The sequence below is a fragment of the Pinus tabuliformis genome, chromosome 7, assembly GCF_031772625.1.
Source record: "Pinus tabuliformis cultivar Carrire ecotype Pingquan chromosome 7, CPIR1, whole genome shotgun sequence".
In the NCBI taxonomy this organism is placed as follows: Eukaryota; Viridiplantae; Streptophyta; class Pinopsida; order Pinales; family Pinaceae; genus Pinus; species Pinus tabuliformis.
This window is the reverse complement of record NC_142293.1, coordinates 1710621868-1710649239: the sequence shown is the minus strand read 5'-3', so window position 1 is coordinate 1710649239 and position 27372 is coordinate 1710621868. Positions and strand designations below refer to the sequence as shown.

Genomic DNA, 27372 nt, shown 5'->3' with positions numbered 1-27372 from the left:
TCATTGCACTTAAAGCATTGAACCTTGGGCATATCTTTCTTCTTGGACTTCCCAAACTTCCCCTTCTTGAACTTCTTGACTCGAGCTAGAAAGGCTTGAGATTGCTTATCTGATCCAATGTCATCTTTTACCTTGATCCTAGATTCTTCTAAAATGCATTAAGCCCACAACTCATCAAAAGGAGTTGAATCTTTCTTAGAGTAGATGCTTGTTGCAAAGTTGCTCCATTCTAGTGGCAATGCATTTAATACACAAATGGTCATTTCCAAATCAAAAATTGTCTCTCGAAGCCCCTACAATTGATATCTTAATTGACAAATCTTTAGTGGAAAGGATGCCATATCTTCATCCATTGATTTCTTCTATCCCCTTTATCTTCTAAGCAATAAATTGAAAGCAAATTGTTTTTCAAACCTAGACATATAGTATGTTGTTGACATGTAGTTTTGCTCCATTCTCAGCATCAAAGATGTTGATCCCAAGCCTCTTAACAACATAGCTTTTGTTGTCTCCCAATTCCACTGCATGAGAAGATGGTTCCTTTGATAAAGTTTGAAGTTCTTTACTTTCCCCTATCAAATGCCTTGATGCTCCACTGTCAATGATCCATGCATTATCATCATTAAGTGATCCTGTAAGTGCAGCTAAGAACCCTTGACTTTTGACCTTGTTGAATAAGTAGTGGACAATCTTCTTGATCCATCTTCCTGTAGTATTGAATTCCATTCTTATCATAGCGGGAGTAATCATTTCTTTCAAGCCAACAAAGTGATCTTCAATCTGCTTCGACCTTAAGCTCTGTTACCATGTTGAGAAATCAATGCTAGTAGAATTAGTGTTATATTTCTCTTTCTTGATAATTACTTGTGAATTATGTTGGCTTCTTTTACTTATTTGTTATATTATCTTTCATCAAGTAATTACCAAATTATGTGTGCATGAAGATCACAAAAACACAAGACACGTGATGTAGGCACTCTGCCAGGGCAAAACCCCTATTTAAGGGAAAATCCACTCAAAATCTCTTCCTTCAATAGTTTTCCCTGAGACTCTTCAACCTTGACGAAGACCTCCTCCACACCAAGTCAACCTTTCCTTCTTCAATCCAACCTTCAACCTACCAGCAGCAACACTTCGACCCCAACAACTTCGACTTGGCAACAATTGGCAGCAGCAACAACTTTGATTTTGACAAAGAGACTTCGATCTCCTAAAGTAGCCCACACGAGAGAGAAAGAGACATCCCAAAACTTCGATTTTTTCCTTCCCTTCCTTCTTGAACAACTTCGCACTTTTAGCAACTCTTTTTTTAGATATCGAACTTGTGAGAGAGAGTGTGTCCAAATGAATTCGATTTGCTTCAACATATAGGCTTTTGGTGAGGTTGAATTGCCCAGTTGAGTGTTGGGTTGTGTTATATTTTGGGACCCTATATTAGGTGGGCAAACCTACCTATGGTTTTGTGCATGATTTTCGCACATGGTTTTGGGTGCGATGGTTTTCAGTCCATGGTATTTTGTAGATCCGGTCAAGGGAACTACGATTATGTTCTAATCTAGGGTTAATGGATTGGGGTTATGGATGCTTCGGCATGTATATATATGTATTGTAACATTAAAAGGAAAATAATGAAAAATCAAGCTGGTAGTCCCGGTTTTGGGATCCAGGGGAAATCTCTGTGTATATGTGTTTTATGTGTTATGCTCTCGCATTGTTTATTTTTTGTTCTTAGAATTCGTATACAGGTAATTTCTATACGGGATTAAAACCTACATTGAGGCCAACTTGATCTCCTTGAGGCCGACTTGGTGTGGAGGTTACATAATAGATCTTTGACTCAAAAATAATTCTTTTTACATTGTTCAAAAGCCCAAGAAGGGTCTCATAAAATATACAATGACTCTAATGACTCAATATTAATCCAAAGAGTCCACAATGGGGACTTTGACTAATAAAACGATGACCCAAGCATGAAACCCATGCTTTAATAGGTCATTGAAACAATAATAAAAAAATATTTTTCATTCTTTTGATAAATATATTTATGAAGACCGAACCTAGTTACATTTTTCAACAAGATGAAAACTGAGATAAGAGTAGTATTTAAGGAGGAACCATCTTCTTCATTAGACACCAAATTTGATGTGATGTTAAAGACAATGGAGAAATTGGTCGACAAGTTGACCCCTCCTAGAGGTGAGCCTCAACCTCAAGTGAGAAATCCCAATTTTAGAAGGCCACCTGGACCTCAAGCTCGTTAGAAGAATCCAAAGGAACAATAAACAATTAGACCTCCATTTCCTGAAAATTTTGTTGATGAGGAAGATAATGAAGAGACTGAACAATAAAAAATACAATGTTTTGATGATGAAGAAACACAAGTATTTTCAACAAAAGAAAAGCATGATAGGCCTGTTGAATGTTCACGAGAAAGGGATAGTAATCAACTAATATTTGACTCAGAAATATATCAACAGGGGTATAATAATGTTGTTGTTGATTTCCAGAGACAATATAACCTCCAAGGCAGAAATGTAGTTGTTGCTAAACCTCCTTCAAGGAAAGTTGCAATTGAGCAGAAATAAACTGAGAGCCCAAGAAAGCAGAGGAACCTAAGAAAATAATGGAATTAAAGAAGGATACATCTAAGAAGGGTGATGAAAGCAGAAAAGAAGGAAATGTCAAGGATTTGGAAAAAGTGTAGTCTTCTTTCAGTTTGGAGAATGAGATAGGAAAGGTTAAGATATCCATTCCTTTTGTTGAATTGTTGAAGAATATGCAGTATAAAGAACATATTATCAAGATGATAAAGAGCTCACGAGTTGATCAAACATTGAATATCAATAATCAAGATTCTTTGAATATCCAAGATGATTCACCTACATTCTTATTTGGTCCACATGCTACTGAGATAAATGAAGATGTGCCTCCCTTTTATGTCAGCTTTAACATCCATGATATGGTTTTACATAATGCAATGCTTGATTCAGGGGCTTCACATAATTTGATGCCCAAGATTGTTATGGATAATTTAGGGTTGGATATCACTAGACCCTATAAGGATCTGTTTTCATTTATTTCTAGAAAATAACAGTGTCTAGGGTTGATTAAAGACTTGGTTGTGAACTTGACTCAAATTCCAGCAAAGAGTATTGTGACGGATGTTGTGGTAGTAGATATACCACCGAGGTTTGGAATGTTACTTTCTCGCTCTTGGGTAGCCAAAGTGGGTGGTACTTTGAAAATGGACATGTGATATGCCTCCATCCCTAAGTTTGGAGAAGAAAAGAGACTCCTTGTATGTTGTTGTGATCTGTTTTGAGTTTAATAGAAATCATCCAAGACAAAAATCCCTGGATAGTTTGCCCAAAGATTCATGTGCCATTATTTTGCAGTCAGTTCCCTTCAATAATTTTCATTTCATTTGTTCATATTAAATGTGTTTTCTTCATATCTAAATAAGAGTTATATGCTTTAGAATTCATCAATGATGCTCTAAACATGGTATTCAGATATTTTAATGTGATTCCATCTAAAGTTACTTTGAAATTCATCTTTGATGCTTCATTGTAATGGTTTGTAAAACTTTTTCTACAATACATCTTAACAGTTTGAAAGTCTAGTAAAATGGTGTCTATCTTGCCTTTGTAAGCTTGCTATTCATCCCAACCAGTTTCTTATGGTCTTGTAGTTATCTGTTAAGTTTAAATCAGTCTAGACTCCATGCCCAAATGGTCTTTTCTTCTCTACCCTACCATTGTTTTCAAAACCCTACTGAACTCACGATCTAGCCAATATACTAAGGACACAGTCAAAGCCCTACTGAACTCACGATCTAGCCAATATACTAAGGAAACAGTCAACTGTTGTGGTGACACTGGGTGGTTGATTTGTAAAGGAGAAAGCCCTATTCAGGTTAAAGGGGCTAGCCTTTAGCTCAAAAGATTGGTTTTAAATAGTTACCTTAGGATTTTTTCTTCTACAAGCAAGGAAAATTCTTAAGTGATAACAAGGTGCATAAACATTACTCAGAACTCCTTAAGACAGCCTAATGACGGTATCTGAGGAATAAGCATCGTCTAACTCTGTGCCAGCAGCCGCGGTAAGACAGAGGAGTAGACCTTCTCAACCATACCTCCGATGAACAGCAGCCTAGGTCTTTATGAGGGCTGGGAACAGATGACCACTCATCATCCAGTTAGTTGGAAAACTCATATCACCGTAATATCATAATAAAGGAAAGAGTCTCGGGTTACGGAGAGTTAATTTTCGTCCTGGTCATGATACATCTCATAACTCGGACATCCATTTCGAATGCATATCCCATTTTTGTTGGAGGGAAATCACATATTTAATTTTCAAAAGTTTCCCACATATTTAATGAGATTTTATTTTGGACCTTTGACCATGGAGAGATAATATTAAATTTTAATTTCATCCTTTAATGTGCCTTAGACCAACCTTTAATGCCTTGACACATCATCTCCCTTTGTGGTTTATTACAAGTCAAACAAGCAAGGGTCCTAGGAGGGGATCCTATAAGGAAATTACTAGGTCAAGGGTAACAATGGAGCGATAGTCTAGTCCACTATCACCTTAGCTAAGGCTCTCTGCTCTTTACGGACTTTCACCGAAGGGAGGAGATCCGGTATGATGGAATCGCTAGAATATATGGTCAATGATAAGATAAGGAGGTAATTCCTAGGCCTATTCACATGAGAGACTCAATTAAATGGGTTGTTTGCTTTGGAAGCAAGGTGACAAGATCTCTAGGAAGGGCCAAGAGGACCCTTAGGGCTAGGTTTTGAGAGTATGCTTTGTCAAGATGTTTCCTAGACCTAGAAATGTTTATGGAGACTTGGCTTTTATGTGATCTTTGTCAAACTGGAATCAACAAGTTGCGGGATCACAAAGGGCCAAGTGGACCCAAAATTAGATCAAGGATATGGAGTTGATTAACCAAGGATGTACTTGACCTAATTAGGGAAGGGAAGAGGACCAAATATGGAATCTTCTTTTGATAAGTTAATGTTATGATCCCAATGAGGTCACTAGCCAATGGGAAACCAAGGGCAAGAATTGATCTTCGAGCTAGGGCTTGAAATATCTCAAAATCCAACCGTCAAAATTTTGTAAAATTTTGAGGGCTTCTAGAGGACACACCAACGTAGTTGTGGGCAAGAGATCGAATTCTTTTGATGGCTAAATTGTGAGAAAAATGATGCCCTAGGTTACCTATGGAGGAAAGGCCTAGAATAAGAGGGGGAATGTGAAAGAAATAAGCTTTGGAATTGATCACCTATGGAGGATGAGTGCCTTGCCCTATGGAGGATGAGTGCCTTGTCCTCATCAAGCTATATTTATCAAAAATTATCTCTAAGAATATTCACACATTCATACATGGCCCATGACATGATGCAACGCTATAAAAGATCACAATTTCCACTAAATCATATAAAAAAAGCAATAAATTTTAGTCTTGTATAACGAAAATCCCAGCAACATTCACGTGACAAAGTAAATAACATGAATAAGCATGAAAAGAGCACTTACATGTACAAAAAAGTATGTCCAATCATCAAATTATGCCAACAATGAAGCTCCAAGACAAGAGAGAGATATCCAAACATCAGAATTCATCCATAACATGTCCTCCAACGGGTATAGCGAAAATCTCGCAAGAGCTAGTAATCCAATCCAAGTGATAATGAATGAGAGAGAATGCCTCTCTTCTATTTATACAATCCTCTAAGGATTTGAACGGCCTAATTTGGACTGGTAATGCCCCTAAAATAAAATAATGTATATAGTAACAATATTTTTGATGACAAACCCACCAAAATAGCTCAATAACATAAGAATAAGCCTCTTAAGAGGGAAAAATGATCAAGATAGTAATTCGTTGGGCCTTTGAGGAGGCCTAATGAAGTCTAAGGTGTGTCATGATGTAAAAATGCTCCAAACATAGTGGACAAGGGGTTGGCCCCTTATTTTGCAAGCAAGAACTTGTGGTGCTCCCTTGTGGGTGTGGGGGAACCAGGACATCCTCACCGGTCTCCAAGTGGATCGAAAATGCGTGTAGACCATCTATAAGGGCTAGGATGATGACATAAACCCTCCCTCTGTAATGGGAGACATCCTTTGGACTTTGGAACATCTGCCAAGTGTATGGTGCAAGTGTGCAGTCAGTTGGGCATGGTGAACTAGTTACATCATCCTCATCCAAAAGGTGGAGCACCAGCAATCAATAAGTGGTGTTGGGGATCCATGAAGTACTTTCTGCTATTGTAAAGGCCCATGGCTCTCAACGCTCACCCTACAAGTGCCAATGTGGCCCTCTAGAGGGCTAGGACCCTGTATAGGGAGACCAAACTCCAAATGGAGATCCACCTATAATCCTGCATAAGATCCAGTGTGCCCCCTGCCTTCCAATAAAGAGCTTACAAGTCATGGAATCAATGGGGCACTTCATGGTGGCATGCCCTTCCATAGTGGGCTTTGGCATGTACAAGTGTCTCCAAGCTCAATAAGGGGTTAATCAAGGACCCTATTAGGTGCTTTCAACCTTTAAATGGGGTGACATGTCCATGGTACATCCGCTTACAAGTCATGGAATCAATGGGGCACTTCATGGTGGCATGCCCTTCCATAGTGGGTTTTGGCATGTACGAGTGTCTCCAAGCTCAATAAGGGGTTAATCAAGGACCTTATTAGGTGCTTTCAACCTTTAAAGGGGGTGATATGTCCATGGTACATCCCTCAAGTGGCAGGTGACCAATGATATAATAATGGAATGGAGTGGTGATCAAGGGAATCATCCATACCACATGTCATGGTACAAGGGTAGCTATAATGATGGAAGCCCACACCTGGGTATATGAGTGTAGGAGGGAGCAAATCGTGGTACATGAGTTATGCTGACCTTTGTTTTTTCCACCTTTATTCATATGCCTTTTTTCCTTTCATTGATTTTTCTTCATAATTGCTCAAGGCTCCAGGGGATGAGAGCATGATGTGTAGTATATGGTAGTCGTTATCCCCTTAAGGTGGGGCGGTTCATCACCCACTAGGGATTGGGACAATCATGGGTTCCTTAATGATGGAGGGGGATCATCTAGGGCCCTTAGGAACCAGGGTGATGGCCATGGATAAGGGATAGAGCTCATGTTTGGCTTTTGCTCACGAGCTAAATTTGTATGTCCTTGCCATCTTTTGCATTTTGTGGTACATTTCCTGTTGAGAGTGGGCCATATTATGCTTTTTATTTTCTTTTTAGCTGCATCAACCTCCGGGGCATCGTTCCAAGCCTGACCCAAGGTGTGGACAAGGGGGCGGGGAGGCTAACCCTATGTGGACCCAGTGGACACATGTGGACTTGGATGGGAAAATAGATGAATGAAGCTAAAATGAGTGGAGGGGGATGATGTATGTGGTTTCGGGGAGTGGGACCACACAACCAAGGTCAATATTTCCCAAGTAGTGCTAACCCTAAAGCTAGAGGCCAACAAAGGAGATCCCACGGGATTAGGATGCAAGGTTAACCACCGAATTGGGCAATGGAAACAAGAATACAAACCTAACCCACTCTTTCTGCCGAATCCCCCCACCAATCCATGCCCATAAGTGCCCATGAGAAGGAAAATTACTCAACTATACCAATGAAAAGTCATTCCTTCAGGGTCGGGAGACCCACCTCCAAACATACAACCATAAAAAGTGGACGAGGGAATACATGGCTAGCTCTGGCGGCGGAGATGATGAAACATCGAGCTATCTGGTGGCTATAAGGGGCTACTAGCTGGCCACTGAGGACCATCTAGGAGGAATTTTTTTTCCTATATACACTACCCATAGGTGGTGGGTAACATTTGGCTCCAACTATGACATGATCTCTCGGAGAGGTTGATAAATCTACTCGAACGGGAGGTCATGAGAACACCAACAATCTCTTGGTACCGCAGACCTGTTACCTGCACATGTCAATGACCAAGCACACTGGGTAACATGTTTTTGTGGTGTCTTATGATCCCCCATGCTTAGTATTAGGCCGTAAAAAAATCAAGAAGAAATTAAAATGAAAAATTAATCTAAATGCAACTAATCTATTGTGAGAATATCATATGATGTTAGTTCTAATGAGAAAATGAGTATGCAATACATGCTACCCTAACATGCATATAGTAAGGCTAATACTAAGTGTAATCATAAAGGCAGTGCAACCAACATATCATAATATCAATATACATATGACTGCCAGTATGATTAGTCATGTAACAAATCCCAAACCAAATGCAAACACAATCACATGGAGGATGAGGGGGGTGGGAGGTGGGAAAATATGATCTCCACTCGAGGTAAAAGAAAACCCTAGGAGAAGGAAAATAATTCAATCTAGAAGTGCGAGGCTTTCCCTCTAAGTACACAATAGTGGAATGAATGATCACTCTCAAGAACTCCTTATTGTAATCATTGCTTATAATAGTATGCTTTGTGGATGCCACAAGGTCATGACGGGAGGGGAACAAAGGGTGAGGGAAGGAAGGAGTGCAACAAATAGGTTGCTCAAGGTGATGGTGACATTGGAGAGGGGAGGTCATGGAGTGATCACAATCTTGAGGGTGTGTCCAAGGAGATAAAGTATATTCAATGAGGGGCTCTTCCTCGACACTATACTTAGAAGGAAGAAAAGGGCTCATGGTCACTTGAGATCATATAAAAAGGGGTGAGGGAATCACTTATGGATGACTCAAAATGATGAACAAGAAGGAAAGGCGATGGGGAAGGTGAGGTATTGTATTCAATGGGGCCCTTTTGAAAATCATATTCAAAATGCTCAAGTGATTTGGATATACTTCCAGAATCACAAGAAAGGTAGGTAGGAGCAAGGGCCTCATCCTTAGTATCAAAGATGGGGTTTTCCCAAAAAGGGGAGTCAATTTCCAATTGCGCTCTTTCATGGAAGGGAAAATAATGATCCTCCTTACCAAGGGTATTGATGGATATGTCATCATAAATAAAGGGAAGACCAATCCCAACCTCATCCTCCCTGTCAGTATCATAATGGGGAGCACAATCAAATTGAGGACCAACCATTTCCTATTTCTCTTTCTCAATATGAAAGTAATCTTCAATATCAACTTCCAAGGGGCTAATGGGACCACCATCCTTAAGGTTCTCTGAAGGAATATCCTTGAGAAAGATAAGGCTAGCCTCAACTTTACTTTCGATAGACTCATCCTCCTCAACACGTGTTCTCAAAATCATCTTTTTCATCATGTAGACCTAAGGAGGACTCATGTTCCTGCTCATTATTCAGATTCCCAAGGTCTTCTCCAACCTCTTCATCTTCATGGTCAAACTAATCATATTCTAAGGGGCTTTGTGATTGACTATAATATTTTTCATTAATGAGGTCAGTCAAAATATTAAAAGCATAGGTTTGGCTGGAAAATTCGAAGAGATGACTAGGATCCTTCTCATAAGCACACATCATTATGTAGAGTCGTTTTTGTGCTGCTCTATGAAACCTGAGCATGATTTTTTTATTCATGTTTTCCAATAGATCTTCACAAAACACAACATATCGATCCACATTTTCTTGTAATTTTTTAATGTTTTGGTCACTAAGTTTTGCAAATGTAGGACCAAGATTAATCTCTTTTACAATAGTCCATTTTTCATGATTTTTCATATTAGGATTAAAATTGAGTCGCAAGGGCAAATAAAAGTGTCTTGATAGATGCTCGCTTCACCTTACAAGCATTAACTTTGAAGTTCAATGAAGAACTAGGGCTTCATTCTTCCAATGGAGTTGCTAGATGATATATCAATAATGTCACGCGAAGAACAAGACACACGTCTAGTGTCCCTGACAACAACGCCAAAAATGTTACTGCTCAAATAGGGCAATTACTAGGTCAAGCGTAACAATGGAGCAAAAGCCCTCTGTCACCGTAGCTAAGGCTCCCTACTCTTTATGGACTTTCACCGATGGGAGGATACCCAGTATGATGGTATCACGAGAATATATGGTCAATGATAAGATAAGGAGGTGATTCCTAGGCCTATTCACAAGAGAGACTCCATTAAATGGGTTGCTTGCTTTGGAAGTAAGGTGATGGGCTCTCTAGGAAGGGCCAAGAGGACCCTTAGGGCTAGGTTTTGAGAGTATACTTTGTCAAGATGTTTCCTAGACTAGAGATCTTTATGGAGATTTGGCTTTTGTGTGATCTTTGTTAAATTGGAATCAACAAGTTGTGGGACCACAAAGGGCCAAGTGGACCCAAAATTAGGTTAACGATATGGAGTTAATCAACCAAGGATGTACTTGACCTAATTAGGGAAGGGAAGAGGATCAAAGAAGGAATATTCTTTTGATAAGTTAATGCTGTGATCCCAATGAGGTCACTAGCCAATGGGAAACCAAGGGCAAGAATCGATCTTCGAGTAAGGGCTTGAAATATCTCAAAATCCAATCGTCGGAATTTTGTAAAATTTGGAGGGCTTCTAGAGGACACACCAACGTAGTTGTGGGCAAGAGATCGAATTCTTTTGATGGCTAAATTGTGAGAAAAATGATGCCCTAGGTGACCTACGGAGGAAAGGCCTAGAATAAGAGGGGGGAATGTGAAATTTGGAGGGCTTCTAGAGGACACACCAACACAATTGTGGGAAAGAGATTAAATTCTTTTGATGGCTAAATCGTGAGAAAAGTGATGCCCTAGGTGACGTATGGACGCTAGGCCTAGAGTAAGAGGGGGAATGTGAAAGAAAAAAGCTTTGAAAGCGATCACCTATGGAGGATTAGTGCCTTGTTCTTTGGGAGACATGGAGTCAAGGAGAATTTATTGTTTGGGAAGAATTTAGCCAATCAAGGAGGCCTTTAAAACAACTTCGCATGGCATTAGGGCATGAGAGCAACTACTTCAAGGACTTTATACTTCGATTTGCAATAATTGATGACTTATCGAGATGAATTTATCACAAATTATCTCTAAGAATATTCACACATTCATACATGGCCCATGACATGATGCAATGCTATAAAAGGTCACAATTTCCACTAATTCATATAGAAAAGCAGTAAGTTTCATATTTGTATAGCGAAAATCCCAACAACATTCATGTGACAAAGTAGATAACAAGAATAAGCATGAAAAGAGCACTTACATGTACAAAAGAGTATATCCAATCATCAAATTATGCCAAAAATGAAGCTCCAAGACAAGAGAGATATAGCCAAACATCAAAATCCATCCATAACATCCAAAATTGTCCTCCAAAGGGTATAGCGAAATCTCACAAGAGCTAATAATCCAATCCACGTGTTGATGAATGAGAGAGAATGACTCTCTTCTATTTATACAATCCTCTAAGGGATTTGAATGGCCTAATTTGGACTAATAATGCCCCTAAAATAAAATAATGTGCATAGTAACAATACTTTTGGTGACAAGCCCACCAAAATAGCTCAATAACATAATAATAAGCCTCTCAAGAGGGAAAGATGATCAATATAGTGAGTCACTGGACCTGTGAGGAGGCATAATGAAGTCCAAGGAGTGCCATGATGTTAAATTGACTCCAAACATAGTGGATAAGGGGTTGGCCCCTTGCTTTCCAAGAAAGAACCTGTGGTGCTCCCCAGTGGCTATGGGTGTTAAGAAATCTAGGGCATCAATAGTTAGGTGATTTCTCTTCAATTAGTAACTACTTGTGAGTGCTTTTTACTTCTTTCGATTAGGATCTTCTTCTACGTAGAGTATTAGTGTTCTTCTTCGTCAAATAGCTACCAATGCATGAACATAAATAGACAAGAGACACAGAATGTAGGCTATCAGCCAGCGCCAAAACCTCTCACTCTTTGAGTGGAAAACCTGCACAAATTCTTCTTATAGAGATTTCAATTGACAAATACCAAGACTAAGGCCCTTGACCTAATTGCCACTCCAAGACCAAGACACTATTTCTCTTCTGCTCTTTTCTTCTTCTTGACTCCTCTTCCAATTTGACCTTCTTAGCACTGAGATCATCTCCTATTTGAGCATACTGTGATAGCAACGAACTATAGACACACTTGAGATGGCACCGAAACACATCATTGTAATGTCACTGAAATGTCATCACTATAGTAGCACCGAAACATTGTGGTATACACTAAACTGTAGCTCCTTTATAACACCAAACTATAGTCTTATTATTGCACCAAACTGTGGCTTCTTCATAGCACCAATCTGTAATATATATACCCTTGATCGAACAGTGTTCCTCTGCTGAAGCACTAAAACCTTCTCTCAGAAATACGAACGGTTATTTCTGTGATTAGCCCTAAACAAATCCTTGTTGTCCCTTCATCACTTCTCTAAGTTCCATTCGAACTTTTCTCTTTTCTATGATCCGAATTTCAGAGAGATTTGAGTTTGACTGGCTATTTAAATGCGAAGACTCTGCCCACATATATATAGTGGTTTGTCCCATATAAATAAGATGACCTACGAATCCAAATAGGTGTGTCTCTATTAGGTGAGCTGACATGAATTCTTCTTTTTGTCTTGAGGCCGACCTGAAGAGGAGTAACTAGTGCTTGTCTTAGAGGGCTATTTGACAATCCCATAGACTTATATACATTTGTAATATACCCAAGAAGGATTCTCCATACATGACATTGACTCTTTGACTTTTATGACTAGATGACAAATCCTATAGGCTCACAATGGGAGCCATCTAAAAATAAAATCCTTGTTCATGAAACCCATGAGTCAAGCATACAGTCATTTTATTTTTCTTCTTTACATCAATTACATAAAAATCACAATTACACGTCATTATGAAGACTGAAGCTAGTTACACTTTTCAACACTCCCTCTTAACTAGGGAGGTATTCATAATGGTACTTAGTCATTCTTAATATGAAGAACTTCTCATAAGAAGAAGCAGATTGGTAACCCGTCTGAATAGCATCATATCAACCAACATTGTTACAAAGCAAGGCCTTGACTAACAACTCTATCTCTCCGCAAGATCTGAGCTCAATGCTAGTGAGACCAATGATGTATAGACACCCTCATCATTGTCTCTCTCAGAACATACCCCACTTGGATTCTCAGGGTGTGTTCCATCAGGACTATTCTTATCTTGTATTCCCAATCTTTGAAGAATATCGGTCCTCTATGACTACTCTAATCTTGGATGCCCTATCTCATCCTCAAAGAGCATTAGGTGCCAGATGTTTACCCAATCCTCCATTCTTTCTTCCCAGTGTAGACAAGAATGATGTGTCTATCTCTCCCTCTTAATTAGGGAGGACATCTATTCCAATAAAGGAATGTACTCATTCCTACGGAAGGAATGTACCTAAGATCCCTCTTGCTTAGGAATTTCCAAGTTTCTTCCAAGTAAGAAACTTGATTCTAGGCTCCCTCTTAATTAGGGACCTACAATAGTTCCTCGGGTGGAGATGATGGGGCAATCAACTGCTTGAAGAACTCCTTCCTTCGATGTCATAATTTCTTTGTCACAAAGTCTTCATCTTTTGGGACTTCTACATAGGGCACAAACCATCCATCACTTTCATTCACGAGACAATCATGTCATTATTCCTTTCATCAAAAAGTGATCCATCGGTCTACATCTGGCCTTGCTTCATGTCATGCTGCCTTCTTCATGCTATCTTCTTCAAAAGGATCTTACATCCCTCTACATAGTTCTTCTTGGAAGACATCCATAATTCTTCCCTTGGCAGCCTTGCATAAGCTCATCCATATATTTGTTCAAAAATAAGAAATGAACACTTAAATCAAAATTACCTTTGTGATGGTCTTTCATCATGACATCTTCCTATAGTCATTAGCATCTTGCATACATGTTGACACATCTCCCAAAGATATATATATATATATATATATATATATATATATTTTCAAGGGTCTCTTTCTTTTCTAGAATTCCATCACAGTCTTCATATCTTCCATGGAGATATCCTAGTCGAATCTTATTCGTCTCATATGTTGAATGCCTTCTTCCATGGTTGCATAGTCTATGATCTCTTCCTTTCTTTCTTCACACATGACTTTCCCAGGAACTTCCAATCAGAGTTCTTCCAATTACTGTCAATCACTTCATATTCCATATGAGTACATATTATGTTGATTTCATCTAGTGTGACCTATGACTTCCTGCATCCTTTTAGAGGAGGAGATCCTTTTCCTTTAATCATGCTTCTCAAGATAGAGCAGTGATCCATGTTACTTGCAACCATAAGACATGACTTTATAGTATTGAATACAAGCACACATACCTCATTTACCTTTAGGTCATCTACGCTTCTTTCAGTTGTTTCCTTGATTGAAAAGAGCTTCAACCCCTGATTTGCTTCATCTCTTATGTCATCATAACATCATCCCATGAATTCCACAAATTGGAGTTCTTGATGAAACAATTGCTTCCTATCTAGATCAGTGAACCTTCCGATGAGGATTCCATCAGAGAATCTTGAGGATCTTGAATATCCCTATCCAACAAACATTTCCTGATGTATAATGAGACTTGTCCGGGATGGCTTCTTTCTTTTTCCCATAAGTGTCACTTGAGCTTTCAACGAGGTTCACAAGAGCTTTATCCTTATAGTTGACTGTCATAAACATCCTTTGTGTTTCCTATGGTGATGTCATGAGCTCGCTCTTGTAATTTTTTTCCTCTTCCTTGGACTTCCTTCTTTCAACTTCCTCCACTTCTTTAGTGAAATGGACTTCTTCTCTATCTTCCTTGATATTTCCCTTCTTGAGCTTAGGACAATCTTTCCTGTAATGCTCATAGCATTGAATCTTAGCTATGTTCTTCTTTCCTTTCGACAAATCTCTGAATACTTTTTTTCCCTCAACCTGTCTTCTTCTATCTTGCATAGAAACCACAAGTTGTTAAATGGGATAGCTTTCATATCCTTATAGACATTTGTTTCCTTGTTCATCAGTTAGTGCATTTAGAACAACGACGATTATCTACTTATCCGATATCACCTCTCCCAGATCTTGCAGTTGAGATCTTATGAAGATATCCCTTCATCCTTTGATACCTTCAATTTGTGTAGATCAAATCTAAGTGATATGACCTTTCTTTATCGCATCTTTAGAGAATAGTTTTACCAGCTTATCATATATCTCTTTTGGATATCTCCAATCCTGCTATATGAGAGAATCTTGGACTCCATAAGAATCTCTTGAGCCCTTAGATTCTTTTCCATGTATTCAGATAGTAATTGACCTTCGAATGGTTTGGAGACTTTTCTAATGACTTTATTTTCTTTGAGGATTATTTCTATCCTCCTTTTCCATGCAAGGAAGTGCAATGACCCAACCAACTTATAGATCTCCTTGCAAAACGAAGTCATTTTACTAGATTAGATTATAGAATAAAGATACTTACTTGACAAGTGAAGATGAAATCTTCAACTTGATCCCTTTGATGGTGGTTGTCGAAGATGTATTAGTGCCCCTTTTGGATGATCTTCTTCCAAATGAAATCCCTTCTTCAATAAAAGGAGATTGCCCCTTTTATGATGAAAATGCCTTTTGATCTAGCTCCCTTTGTTGATGGTGATTGATGAGGACGTATTGATGCTTCCTCGGATGATCTTCTTTAAGGATAAGGAGGGGATCCTTGCTTCAATGAGAGGGAACTTGCCTTATAGCATTTTGAAGATGATGACAATGCCTTCTAGCCTTCAAGATACTTCAACTTCTTTGGTGGTGAATGAGTGCAGATTAGAAATGCTTCTAGGGTTTCGACTTTCTCCAAGATGATGTGATCTTAGTCCTAGAAATGCTTCTCTTGGATGTCTATACTTTGGGCTACCTTGCATTGTAGATCTCTTCGACTTGATGAGGGTCTTTGTGGTCTTTTAATGATGACTTAGAGGATCCAAAACTTTTGCTGGTGTAGACTACTTCTTCGATCTAGGGTTTGATTCTTCAATGTAGATCTTGAACTTTTGCTTTGATATCCTTCGACTTGCTTTGATGCCTTTCTTGAAACTCGATCCTTGAGTGTCTCTTTGATTACATGCCCTTTTCTTGACTTTGACACCTCAGCTCTGATACCATGTTGAGAAATCTAAGGCATCAATAGTTAGGTGATTTCTCTTAGTAACTGATTGTGAGTGCTTTTTACTTCTTTAGATTAGGTCCTAGGACCTTCTTCTACTTAGATTATTAGTGTTCTTTATCAAACAACTACCAATGCATGAACATAAATAGACAATAGACACAAAATGTAGGCTATCAACGAGGGCCAAAACCTCTCACTTTTTGAGAGGAAAACATGCACAAATTCTTCTTATAGAGATTCCAATTGTGAATACCAAGACCAACACCCTTGACTTAATTGCCACTCTAAGACCAAGACACTAGTTCTCTTCTGTGCTTTTCTTCTTCTTGACTCCTCTTCCGATTCGACCTTCTTAGCACTGAGATCATCTCCTATTTGAGCATACTATGATAGCAACGAACTATAGACACACTTGAGATAGCACCGAAACACGTCACTCTAATGTCACCGAAATGTCATCACTGTAGCAGCACCAAAACAATTTGGTATATCACTAAATTGTAGCTCCTTTATAGCACTGAACTATAGTCTTATTATTGCACCGAACTGTGGCTTCTTCAGAGCACCAAACTGTAATATATATACCCTTGACCAAACAATGTTCCTCTGCTAAAGCATTGAGACCACCTCTCAGAAATCCGCACTGTTATTTTTGTGATTAGCCCTAAACAAATCCTCACTGTCCCTTCCTCACTTCTCCGAGTTCCATCCGAACTTGTCTCTTTTCTGTGATCCGAATTTCAGAGTAATCCGAGCTTGATTGGCTATTTGAATGCAAAGACCCTGCCCACATATATATAGTGGTTTGTCCCATATAAATAAGTCAACCTATGAATTCTAATAGGTGTGTCTCCATTAGGTGAACCGACATGAGTTCTTCTTTCTGCCTTGAGGCTGACTTGAAGAGGAGTAACTAGTGCTTGTCTTGGAGGGCTATTTGACAATCCTATAGACATATACATTTGTAATATGCCTAAGAAAGGTTTTTCATACATGACATTAACTCTTTGACTTTTATGACTAGATGACAAATCCTAAAGGCTCACAATGGGAGCCATCTAAAAATAGAATTCTTGCTCATGAAACCCATGAGTCAAGCATACGATCATTTTATTTTTCTTCTTTACATCAATTACATAAAAATCACAATTACACATGTCATTATGAAGACCGAACTTGGTTACACTTTTCAACAGTGGGGGCACCAGGACATCTTCATGGGTCTCCAAGTGGATTGAAAATACCTGTAGACCATATGTAACGGCTAGAATGACGACATAAGCCCTCCCTCTATAGCGGGAGACATCCTCTAGACCCTGGAACAACTGCCAAGTGTATGATGCAAATGTGGAGCCAGCTGGGCATGGTGAACTAGGTGCATCATCCTAATCCAAAAGGTGGAATAGGAGCAATGAATGAGTGGAGGCCCATGGCTCTCAACACTCACCCTACAAGTGTCAATGTGGCCCTCTGGAGGGATCGAACCCCATATAGGGAGACCAAGCCCCAAATGGAGATTCACTTGCAATCCTGCATAAGATCCAATGTGTCCCTTTGCCTTTCAATACAACAAATCATTAAAATAATCAAGTAAAAGAGCTTACAAGTTATGGAATCAATGGGGCACTTCATAGTGGCATGCCCTTCCATAGTGGACTTTGGCATGTACAAGTGTCTCCAAGCTCAATAAAGGGTTAATCAAGGATCCTATTAGGTGGTTTCAACCTTTAAAGGGGGTGATATGTCCATTGTACATCCCGCAAGTGGTAGGTGGAAAATGATATAGTAATTGAATAGAGTGGGGATCAAGGGAATCATCTAGACCACATGTCATGGTACAAGGGTAGCTATAGTGAGAGAAGCCCACACCTGGCTATATGAGTGTAGGAGGGAGAAAATCATGGTACATGAGTTACCCCGACCTTTGTTTTTTCCACCCTTCTTCATATGTCTTTTGCCTTTGATTGGTTTTTCTTCATAACTACTTAGGGCTCCAAAGGATGAGAGCATGATGTGTAGTATATGGCAATGGGTAACCCCTTAAGGTGGGGCGGTTCACCGCGCTCCAGGGATTGGGACAATCATGGGTTCCTTAATGGCGAAGGGGGTTCATCTAGGGTCCATAAGAACCAGGGTGATGGCCATGGATAAGAGGTAGAGCTCATGTTTGACTTTTTCCCACGTGCTAAATTTGTTTGTCTCGACCATCTTTTGCATTTTGTGTTACATTTCCTGTTGAGAGTGGCCAAATTATGCTTTTTCTTCTTCTTTTTTTAGCAACATCAACCTTCGAGGCATTGTTCTAGGCCCGACCCAAGGTGTGGACAAGGGGAGGGGGAGGCTAACCCTATGTGGACCTAGTGGACACATGTGGACTCGGATGGGAAAAGAGATGAATGGGGCTAAAATGAGTGGAAGGGATGATGTATGTGGTTTCGGGGAGCAGACCACGCAACCAAAGTCGAGATTTCCCAAGTAGTGTCAACCCTAAAGCTGGTGGCTAGTAAAGGAGATCCCACAGGACTAGGATACAAGGTTAACCACTAAATCAGACAATGGAAACAAGAATACAAACCTAGCCCACTCTTTTTTCCGAATCCCCCCACCAATCCATGTCCATAAGTGCCCATGACAAGTAAGGAAAATTACTCAACTATACCAATGAAAAGCCATACCTTCAGGGTCGAGAGGCCCACCTTTAAACATACAATCATAACAAGTGGGCGAGGGACCACATGGTTGGCTCAAGTGGCGGAGATAATGGCACCTTGAGCTATCTAATGGTTGCAAGGGGCTACCAGTTGAGGACCATCTAGGAGAATTTTTTCTCCTATATACACTACCCAAAGGTGGTGGGTAACGGGGTTCTTGCCCACAAGTTAGGGCTTTGGCCTTTTGAAAGGCATATCTTGCAAACCGTGAGGAACCATGAAGTGTGCCATATATAGTTGGAATCGACATGACAAGGAGCATCTGCTAGTGATGGTCATAGAAGAAAATTCACAAATCTCTATTCTCAAAATCTTCATCAAGTGTGAGGCTTCTAGGGTTTTTCCAAGGCTTCTAGAGATTTGGAGCTTCAAACCAGACAAATATTAAGAGTGTTCGAGAACCGTCGTTGGCATCAATGACAACATCATTCAACAACCATATGTACTTTTCCTTGACACCATCCCTTATGATCCCAGTGCACCCCCCTAACCCACATGTGTCATGTGCCTTATGTATTTTGCACTCTCCTTTAGCTTTGGCTTTGGCTTTACATCTTGATAGTCTCATAGTTCTCAATGCATTGGTGTCTCCCAAGGCATCATGCTATAGGTTTTGAGGCAAAGAAGGTGTGCATTTGTGTCTCTATGGCTAGATGAACCACTTGCCTTTCGAAGTAGTCAACATGCCCTCACAAAACTCTAGCCACAATAGTGGACCTAGTTTTAGGGAAAGGGGCCTTCCATGTGGCATTGCAAGAAACATAATTTGAAGTTCATTGGTGAAGTGGACAAGGAAGCTATGGCAGGCAAGTGACTTGTACAAGCCAAATCAGCTTAATGCTCTAGCCAAGGTGGCATCTCCAAGCACTTATACCACATGTGTGGCATGATATCATTCTCTTTGGGCCTATGTTGATGGAGTAAAGGAGTATGAAGGCTAATAATGGAACGTTGGAGCTTATTGTGCAAAATTGGAGCCCCCAAGAGCTAATTATCAAGTATCAAGTGTAATTTACTCCAAGAGAGGGTTAATATCTTCCTAATCACGTTGACTGGTAGCATTTGAAGCAAGATTATGAAGCCTTTAGGGGAATTTTGAGGTTTGAAATGGGCCTCCTAAGGAAAATAATAAAATTAAAGTTAAAAAGAAAGGAAACTACATTTTTATTGTATTTTTGGCTTAACTCCGTATAGGTTTACTTAAATGTCAGGTGCAAACACACATTGGATGCATAATTAAATTCCACATCCAAAGAGTACCCACTATACATACTTTTGAGTAGATCCACATTGAAAAAATTGAAAATACATGAAAAAACGTGTTGAACATGTCTTTTCATGTATTTTCAATTTTTTTCGATGTGGGTCTACTCAAAAGTATGCAAACTGGGTACTCATTGGATGTGGATTTTAATTCTGCATCGAACAAGTGTCTATACCTGACATTTGAGTAAACCTATATGGAATTAAGTAAAAAATACAATAAAAAAGGTAGTTTTCTTTTTTCCCTCTAAAATATTTACCCATGGGGATGACATCATCATCTTGAATCCTATTAGTTATTTTATGGTTTTCTTATTTTCCCACCTCCCATCCTTGTGGTTCATCGTCTAAATCTTGCGAAGGAGGAAGTAATATTTGGTTATCCTATCTCATAATGACTCATAAAGGAAAATGTTGTTATATTGATCTAATGTTATGCTAATTACATTGGTTGTATGACTATACTTAGCTCATGCATTGTATGCCAGCATTGCATGGTAGTGTAGGCGGATTGCATACTATGTGAGCATGCTAATAACATTCATATCATGTTTCATATAGATTAGATTGCATTTTGAATAGATTTTTCTTTTGTATGGTTTATTAATTTGATATAAAACATGGGCAATACCCTATGCCCAATGCATGTGCTCTCAATCAAGTTGTTGCAATGTGCAAGTTACAGGTCTGCAATCCCAGGAGATTGTTGGAGTTCTTATGAACTCCCCATTCAAATACATGGATCATGTGCTCTATGGTGAACTCATGTCCCAAATGGAGCCAGATGTTACCCACCAAAAATGGGTGACCCCATAGGAGAAAATTTTCTCCCATGATCTCTTTCAATTAGCAGCTAGCAACCCCTGACAACTACTAGTATTCAATGACGATGTGCCATTCGTATCTCCGCCACCTGCATCAGGCATATGTTTCCTCGCTCATTTGGCAAGAGCACATGTTGGAAGGTGGGCTTTTTAATCAAAATTTACTTTATCTATTTTGCATTGTTTGTATTTTGGGCATTTGACATGGATTATGGGGTAACTTGGAAGGAAGAGGGGTTTTGACCATCATCTTGTTCCCTCACTTTAAATGGGGGATTAATCTTTCATCCTAGTCCAGTGGGACCTCGCCTAATGCCCCAATGGGTATATGAGGAGCACTACTTGGGAAACCCCGATTGAGATAGCGTAGTCCCATCTCTCCCTATTCCATACTTACCAATTTCCATATTACATTACAAACCCTATATTTCACCTCCCTTCTTCGAGTTCAACTAACCATTGGTTCACTAGGATTTGGCGCTTGGGTAGGGCTCGAAAATTGGCCCTGGGAGGTTGATGCAGCCAAAAGAACAAGAAAACGCATATGATGGCCACAAGAAAAAACAAGAGAAGATCAAAATGCAAAAGATAGCCAAAACATACATATTAGCATATAGGCAAAAGCCTAGCATGAGCTCTACCTTGCTCATTATGGCCATCACTCGATTCTTGAGCACATGTTGCTCCTCATATTATTAGAAGGAATCCTTGCATGTCCCAAGCCTTGGTGGGCAATGAGTTGCCTCACCATTAAGGGGGTAATAATTGCCATGCAACATACAAAGCAAGCTCTAACTCTTTGAGCTATAAGCAGTAATACAAAGAAAGATCAAGAAAATGTAAAAGGTGCATGAGAAAGGTGGAAAAACGAAAACCAAGTTGGTAACTCATGAATCCACGATTGCTCCCTCCCCACATTATACAGTCAAGATGAGGAGCCCATCATCGTTGGTTCCCCTTTGACCATGGCATGTGGCCATGAAGTCTTCTCCCCTCCATTCCATCATTATTCACATGACACCTATCAATTCAAGGGTTAACCAAGGACATGTCACTTCCCCTTAGGGGCTTGAAACACCTAATAAGGTTGGTCTCATTAGGGGAATTTTGAGGTCTAAAATGGGCCTCCTAAGAAAAATGTACAACCAAAATAAACTTTATAAGAACCAATAGGATTCAAGATGATGATGTCAACCATGGGGGATGATTCACCATTTTTGGAGTAAAAAAGTAAAAAGACTAAAAAATAATAAAATAATAAAACTACTTTTTCAACTCGTATTTTACACTTATCTCCCTAATGTTTTACTCTAATTTCGAGCGGGAGTACTTGCTGGATGCAAAATTTAATTCTTCATCCAAGGAGTACCCATGTTGCATACTTTCAATGGACCCTGCTACACAAAAAATGAGAAATACATGAAAAAACGTGATTGCAATCATGAGTGTTCTAGCTCTAAATTTGAGTAAACCCATAGAGAGATAAGTTGAAAATACGAGTTGAAAAAAAAATAAAAAATTCTTTTTCCCTCTAAAATTTGATGATGTAATCTAATCTTATTTTATTATTTCCACTATTATTTTATAATTTCCTTAAGAGGCCCTTTTTAGACCTCAAAATTCCCCTAATGATTAGCCACTCCTACCTAGGGAGGTAATAGTAATACCATTGCAAGCTCAACACCCTAATTTTGGAAAGGGGACTTTATTTGAAGTGTAACATTGCCCATTACTTTCAAGCTTGTTTCACTTAGATGCAAAAACGATTAATTTTTCTTGATGATGTAGTTGCTAGCACTAGATAGTATGTGTAATTGTTAGGTGGTTTCATAGCCATGGCTTAGGCAACTTAATTGGGGTCCAAGTCTTTTAGAGGAGCATATTGACACCCGCAGATGGAGCGTTAAGAGCCATGGGACTCCAAGTAGCAGTAGAGCATCACACATAGCCATGAGCACCTCTAGCACCCATAACGTTCCGACACTTTGCCCTACATTGATGACTTTTACGTGATGATGCACCTAGAGCCATCAAGCCCCTAGTCAGCTTTAGCACTTCATGAGGGATTGGCAATTGATCTAGGGCCCAAAGGAGAATGGTGTCACACCTTGAGACGTGGGAGAGTTAGCACCACCTTTAAAGCCCCTAATGTTGGAGCAGAGATAGCATTTTGACCACCTGGATACCCACGAGACCATTTTTGTCCCCCAAAATAAAAATTGGGGTCCACAGAGGGAGATTGATAGACCTAAGGGCTAACCCTTAGGAGATGATTTTAGAGGGCTTCTATACATCACATGGCACCCCTAGCCCTCAATGCATGCCCTAGAAGGGCCCAAGGCTGTGGGGGAGTGCCTCCCCCTCCTTTCGAATCTGTTCTGGAAGCATGCTCCGAGTGGGAGCACGTTGAGAGCGACCCCAGGAGCATGCTTCCAAAAAAGGTTTGCACTAGCTATGAATTCGAGAGCGATAGAGGGAGCTATTGAAGATTGGAAACAAGAATTTTTGAGTGGGCAGTCTAATATTTAAGCCTTTTTCCCTAGTATTGATATGAAATTCATGGTACTGTTAAATTCTTAAAGTGAAAGTGACATTTTCCTTTATCTTTCATTTTCCTCCTTTTACTTAAAATTTTAACATTACCATGAAATGACTAAGGGTGTTTGAGAGTGGTTCTGACCACACTGGATTTCATATGGAGAAAGTAGAGTTTTAGATCTCACTTAAAATCCAACAGACTTATCAATTTTTCAGGATTTCAAGATTGGGGTGATTGCAATATTTCCATTGGATTTTGTCATGTATTAGGGTATGGAACTCATATTTAATCAAGAGCACCAAGCCCTTTATGTACCTTGATGTTAGTGACATTAGTTGTCGAACTTCTCTATCATGACCTCGCTAAAAATGTACCCATCACTCAAACAAAATCTTGACTTGAAGTGCTACGTTTTTTCTATCTTATGTTAACGCTTAGAGGGTGATATTAATGACAAAGATCTCAAGATAGGCAATGATTTTGATGATATGTAGGTATTTTTTGTAGCATGATTTTTTTTTAATGCTAGAGGCCATCTAGAGCCTATTTTTTTATGTATTTTTGGTTCAGAGATGGATTACACTCCATCGTATTTTGGATATGTGCACCCTTACATACTATATAAATGAGAACATGTAATTGGTGGACTTGTGGTTGATGAATATTATAACTACTAGATGAATGATGGTATATGATTTAATCCATGTTTTTATGATTTTATCACTAGTTTATCATTCTATATGCTTTTGTTGACAGACATGCATCAAAATATATAAAAGTATATATTATATAAAAAATTTCCCAAAATCGCTCCCAACCCAAGAGCTTTTGAAAATGTCACTCCCCGCTCCCGCTCCCAAGCAACCTTGGAAGGGCCTACGCATGGATGACATTAGCATTCTCTCTCATACGACTCACACGTGTGGGAGATTTGTTATGTTTTATCATTGGCTATTAGGTCGGCTTCTAAACTAACTTGTTGTTGAACATTATTTTATGATTTTTAGGGGGCATTAGGCTAAATTAGAGTTTGAATTCCTCGAATAAATAGAGGAATCATTCATTGTATCAAATCATGATCACACACTTGAATTTTAACCTTCTTGAGCAATTCAACCTTCTTGTCTTGTGGAGTAATTCGTTTATGTGAATGCATTTTGACATTTGGAGCAAGTCGTTTGTCTTTGGAGCTATTTTATTGGATCGGTGGATGGAATCTTTTGCTTGTTATCTTGTAAGTGAACTCATTGTTGAATATTTATTCTCTATGTCTAATGTATGGAATATGTTGAATCTAGGGTTTGCTATTGTGCCCTAATTTGTTGAAAATTTATTGAATGGTATCTAGATGTCACTATTGCATGCATTACTCATGAATAGCATGTGAATGTACTTCCTAGTGGTGAACTTTAACTAGTTCTCCCATAAAACTCCTTGACCATTGCATAGGTAATTGTTACGTTTCTTGATGCTAGGGCATCATGAATTCGGCCTCCTTAGCAACCTTTAGGTCAATTAATCAAATCATAAACTCCATTCTCACAAGGATATAGGCACTGGCATTCCTTGTTGATGATCGAAACCATATTTTCTGTCTCTTTTCTCTTGCCCTAATTCGGACCCTTTAAGGTAAAGCGACCAAGCTAGGGGTTGGTGCAAATTCCTGGGGAAGAGTAATTGTCGGAGTTGGAGAGTCTAAATGCCAAGAGGATAGTGGTTGCCACAAATTCCTCCTTTTGGTAGGCATTTCACTTCAATTTCATCCATAAATTTCTTTGCCCTAGTTACTAGCCCTAAGCTAACCCTAGTTTCGATTTAGCTTCAACTTGGGGCCTTCTTGAGGCATTCGTGTACCTTGTCCTCATTGAAAATCATTGTTGTAAACGCTTTCTCCATGGCTTGACCTTTGGCCATCCCAACACTCGACCTACTAATCAAGCCCTAGGTCTTGTGTCCCATCTTATAGGCCTCTATTAAGAATTGAAATTGCCTCTTATTGGAGTCTTGAGCCTAAATTGTGACTTTCTTGTAGAAGGCCTCATTGTGTCACCTTATACTCTAACCCTAGAATATATGTTAAGTTACCTTTTGACATACCAAGATTCCTCCCATCAATGAAAATCCGTAAAAAGTAGGGAGTTTTTGGCTTTGGTGACAGTGAGCCATCAACACATTGTTGTCACTTGGTCTAGTTTTAGCCATGTAGGGTGGCCCTCTCCAAAGTCTTCTAGATTTTGCGGCAACAATGACAATGGTGGTAGTCTCTTTATTGCCATAAGACCTACGTTTACTAGTAAGGTTTTGCACTAAGATTGCTAGATTTTACAATAACAAGGATCATTTGCATGTTACTCAAAGATCAATGAAGAGTCACTGACTTTGGGTTTCACCAAGATTGTTGTAAATCCTAGTATTTATTATTTATTTGATAAATTTGATCTATGTGTCTTGGTCTTTTATGTAGATAATTTGATTCTTACCATGATTTCTAAAATGCTCATTGCATGATGTGAAAAACACTAATCAATAAATTTGGCATAAGATAGTAGTTACACTAGCCTAGATTTCTCTTTAACACTTTATAGTAGTTACACTATAAAAGTTGAAATCATAATTTCTATCCTGCTTTAGGCATTAATACCTTTTAACACTTTTCATTCCAATAGAGAAGATTTGAAATCCTCTTGAAGGACTTTTCAAATTTATATTGGTCAATACAGTTTTTGACTTGGGTTTGGATACTTACTACTTGAAAATGCCCATATACGTAGTTTTCATTCTATAAACATTGATAATCTGGAATGCCCGTACTTTCTTTCATTAAAGTAAAACACAAAAAACAAATCTAGTAGTAATTTGGAAACTGAGAAGGCACTTACCTGTGGTAAAAAGTCTCTACGTATACCGTAGTTACTATCAATATCCAGCCGCCCTCCAAATGCTGGTGGAATAGCTTGTCGATATCGACATGCACTTCCTGTTGTTAGGTCCTGCTGAAGTGTAGAAATTAGTAATGACAAAACCAGTTGGCATTGGCAGTGAATTATCAATGAAGTTAAAATGCAGTAAGACAGATAAAATTTGGTAGCTTGAATATTCAATGTCCAAGGTTGAATAACAAAATATGCGTAAATTTAAAAAGGGAGGGATTCAGTGAGATTGACCATCGTTGGTTCACACCTGATCTATCAATGGTAGGTAGCCACCAACATTTGGAAGGATTGTGCCATTACATAATATTCCGCCTTCCCCACCAACCCCAACCGGAATGTCATCACGGCCCATCATGTAAAGAATATCGTATACTTGGTTTACAGCATGGCCAGCATCTGACCATGTATTTGCATTAATAGTGATTGCCTATTAAAAAAAAAAATTGCATGTGAGGATAAGTATATATCTTTTCAATAATATACGCACTATATTATTATGTTTCTCGACACGAGTAAATGCTGACGCGTTAAAAATATCAACGATGATAAGTTCTTTCAACTCCACCCATTCTCTAAAACCTTTTTCTAAAATATCCTGCAATATCTTTATGAGTTACATGATACCCAACACTCATTAACTTTATTATTATTAAGATGGAAGAAAACAACTAAACCCCAAATATCTAATCATGCTCATGCATTTTGTGCACATTTTTATAGCTTTAAAGATGATATGGGGAAACAACGATCAAGATCGTTTATATTGCACAGGGGTAGAATGAACATTTGACGCCTGGGGACGTTAATTTTATATTCAGCCCATTGCTTTCACCATTAGAAACTACCGATTTTCCGAAGAGCATTGTAGGGTCCGTTCTTAAGATATAGATATAGTGGTTACATGGATGTCTTCCAACTTTTTTGTAAAACTGGCATACAAATTGTGTATCTGTGTGTTCTGCTCGCGCACAACGTGCAGATCCGATTTTAAAAGTTTCTCC

At 39.0% G+C, this 27372-nt stretch overlaps 1 protein-coding gene across 4 annotated transcripts in view; it reads right to left on the bottom strand.

The window, feature by feature from the left end:
• The window catches only part of LOC149255168 (nucleoside hydrolase 3-like), a 369934-nt gene that overhangs the window by 328050 nt on the left and 14512 nt on the right, over nt 1-27372 (bottom strand). For 3 of the 4 annotated variants that reach the window (XM_089460372.1, XM_089460371.1, XM_089460373.1), the window contains 2 exons: nt 26619-26798; nt 26318-26431 (listed from right to left, as the gene is read on the bottom strand). In XM_089460372.1, coding sequence (XP_089316498.1) covers nt 26318-26431; nt 26619-26798 — 294 coding nt within the window. The remainder of the gene's footprint in view (nt 1-26317; nt 26432-26618; nt 26799-27372) is intronic. The other variant, XM_089460374.1, reaches the window with a different exon arrangement.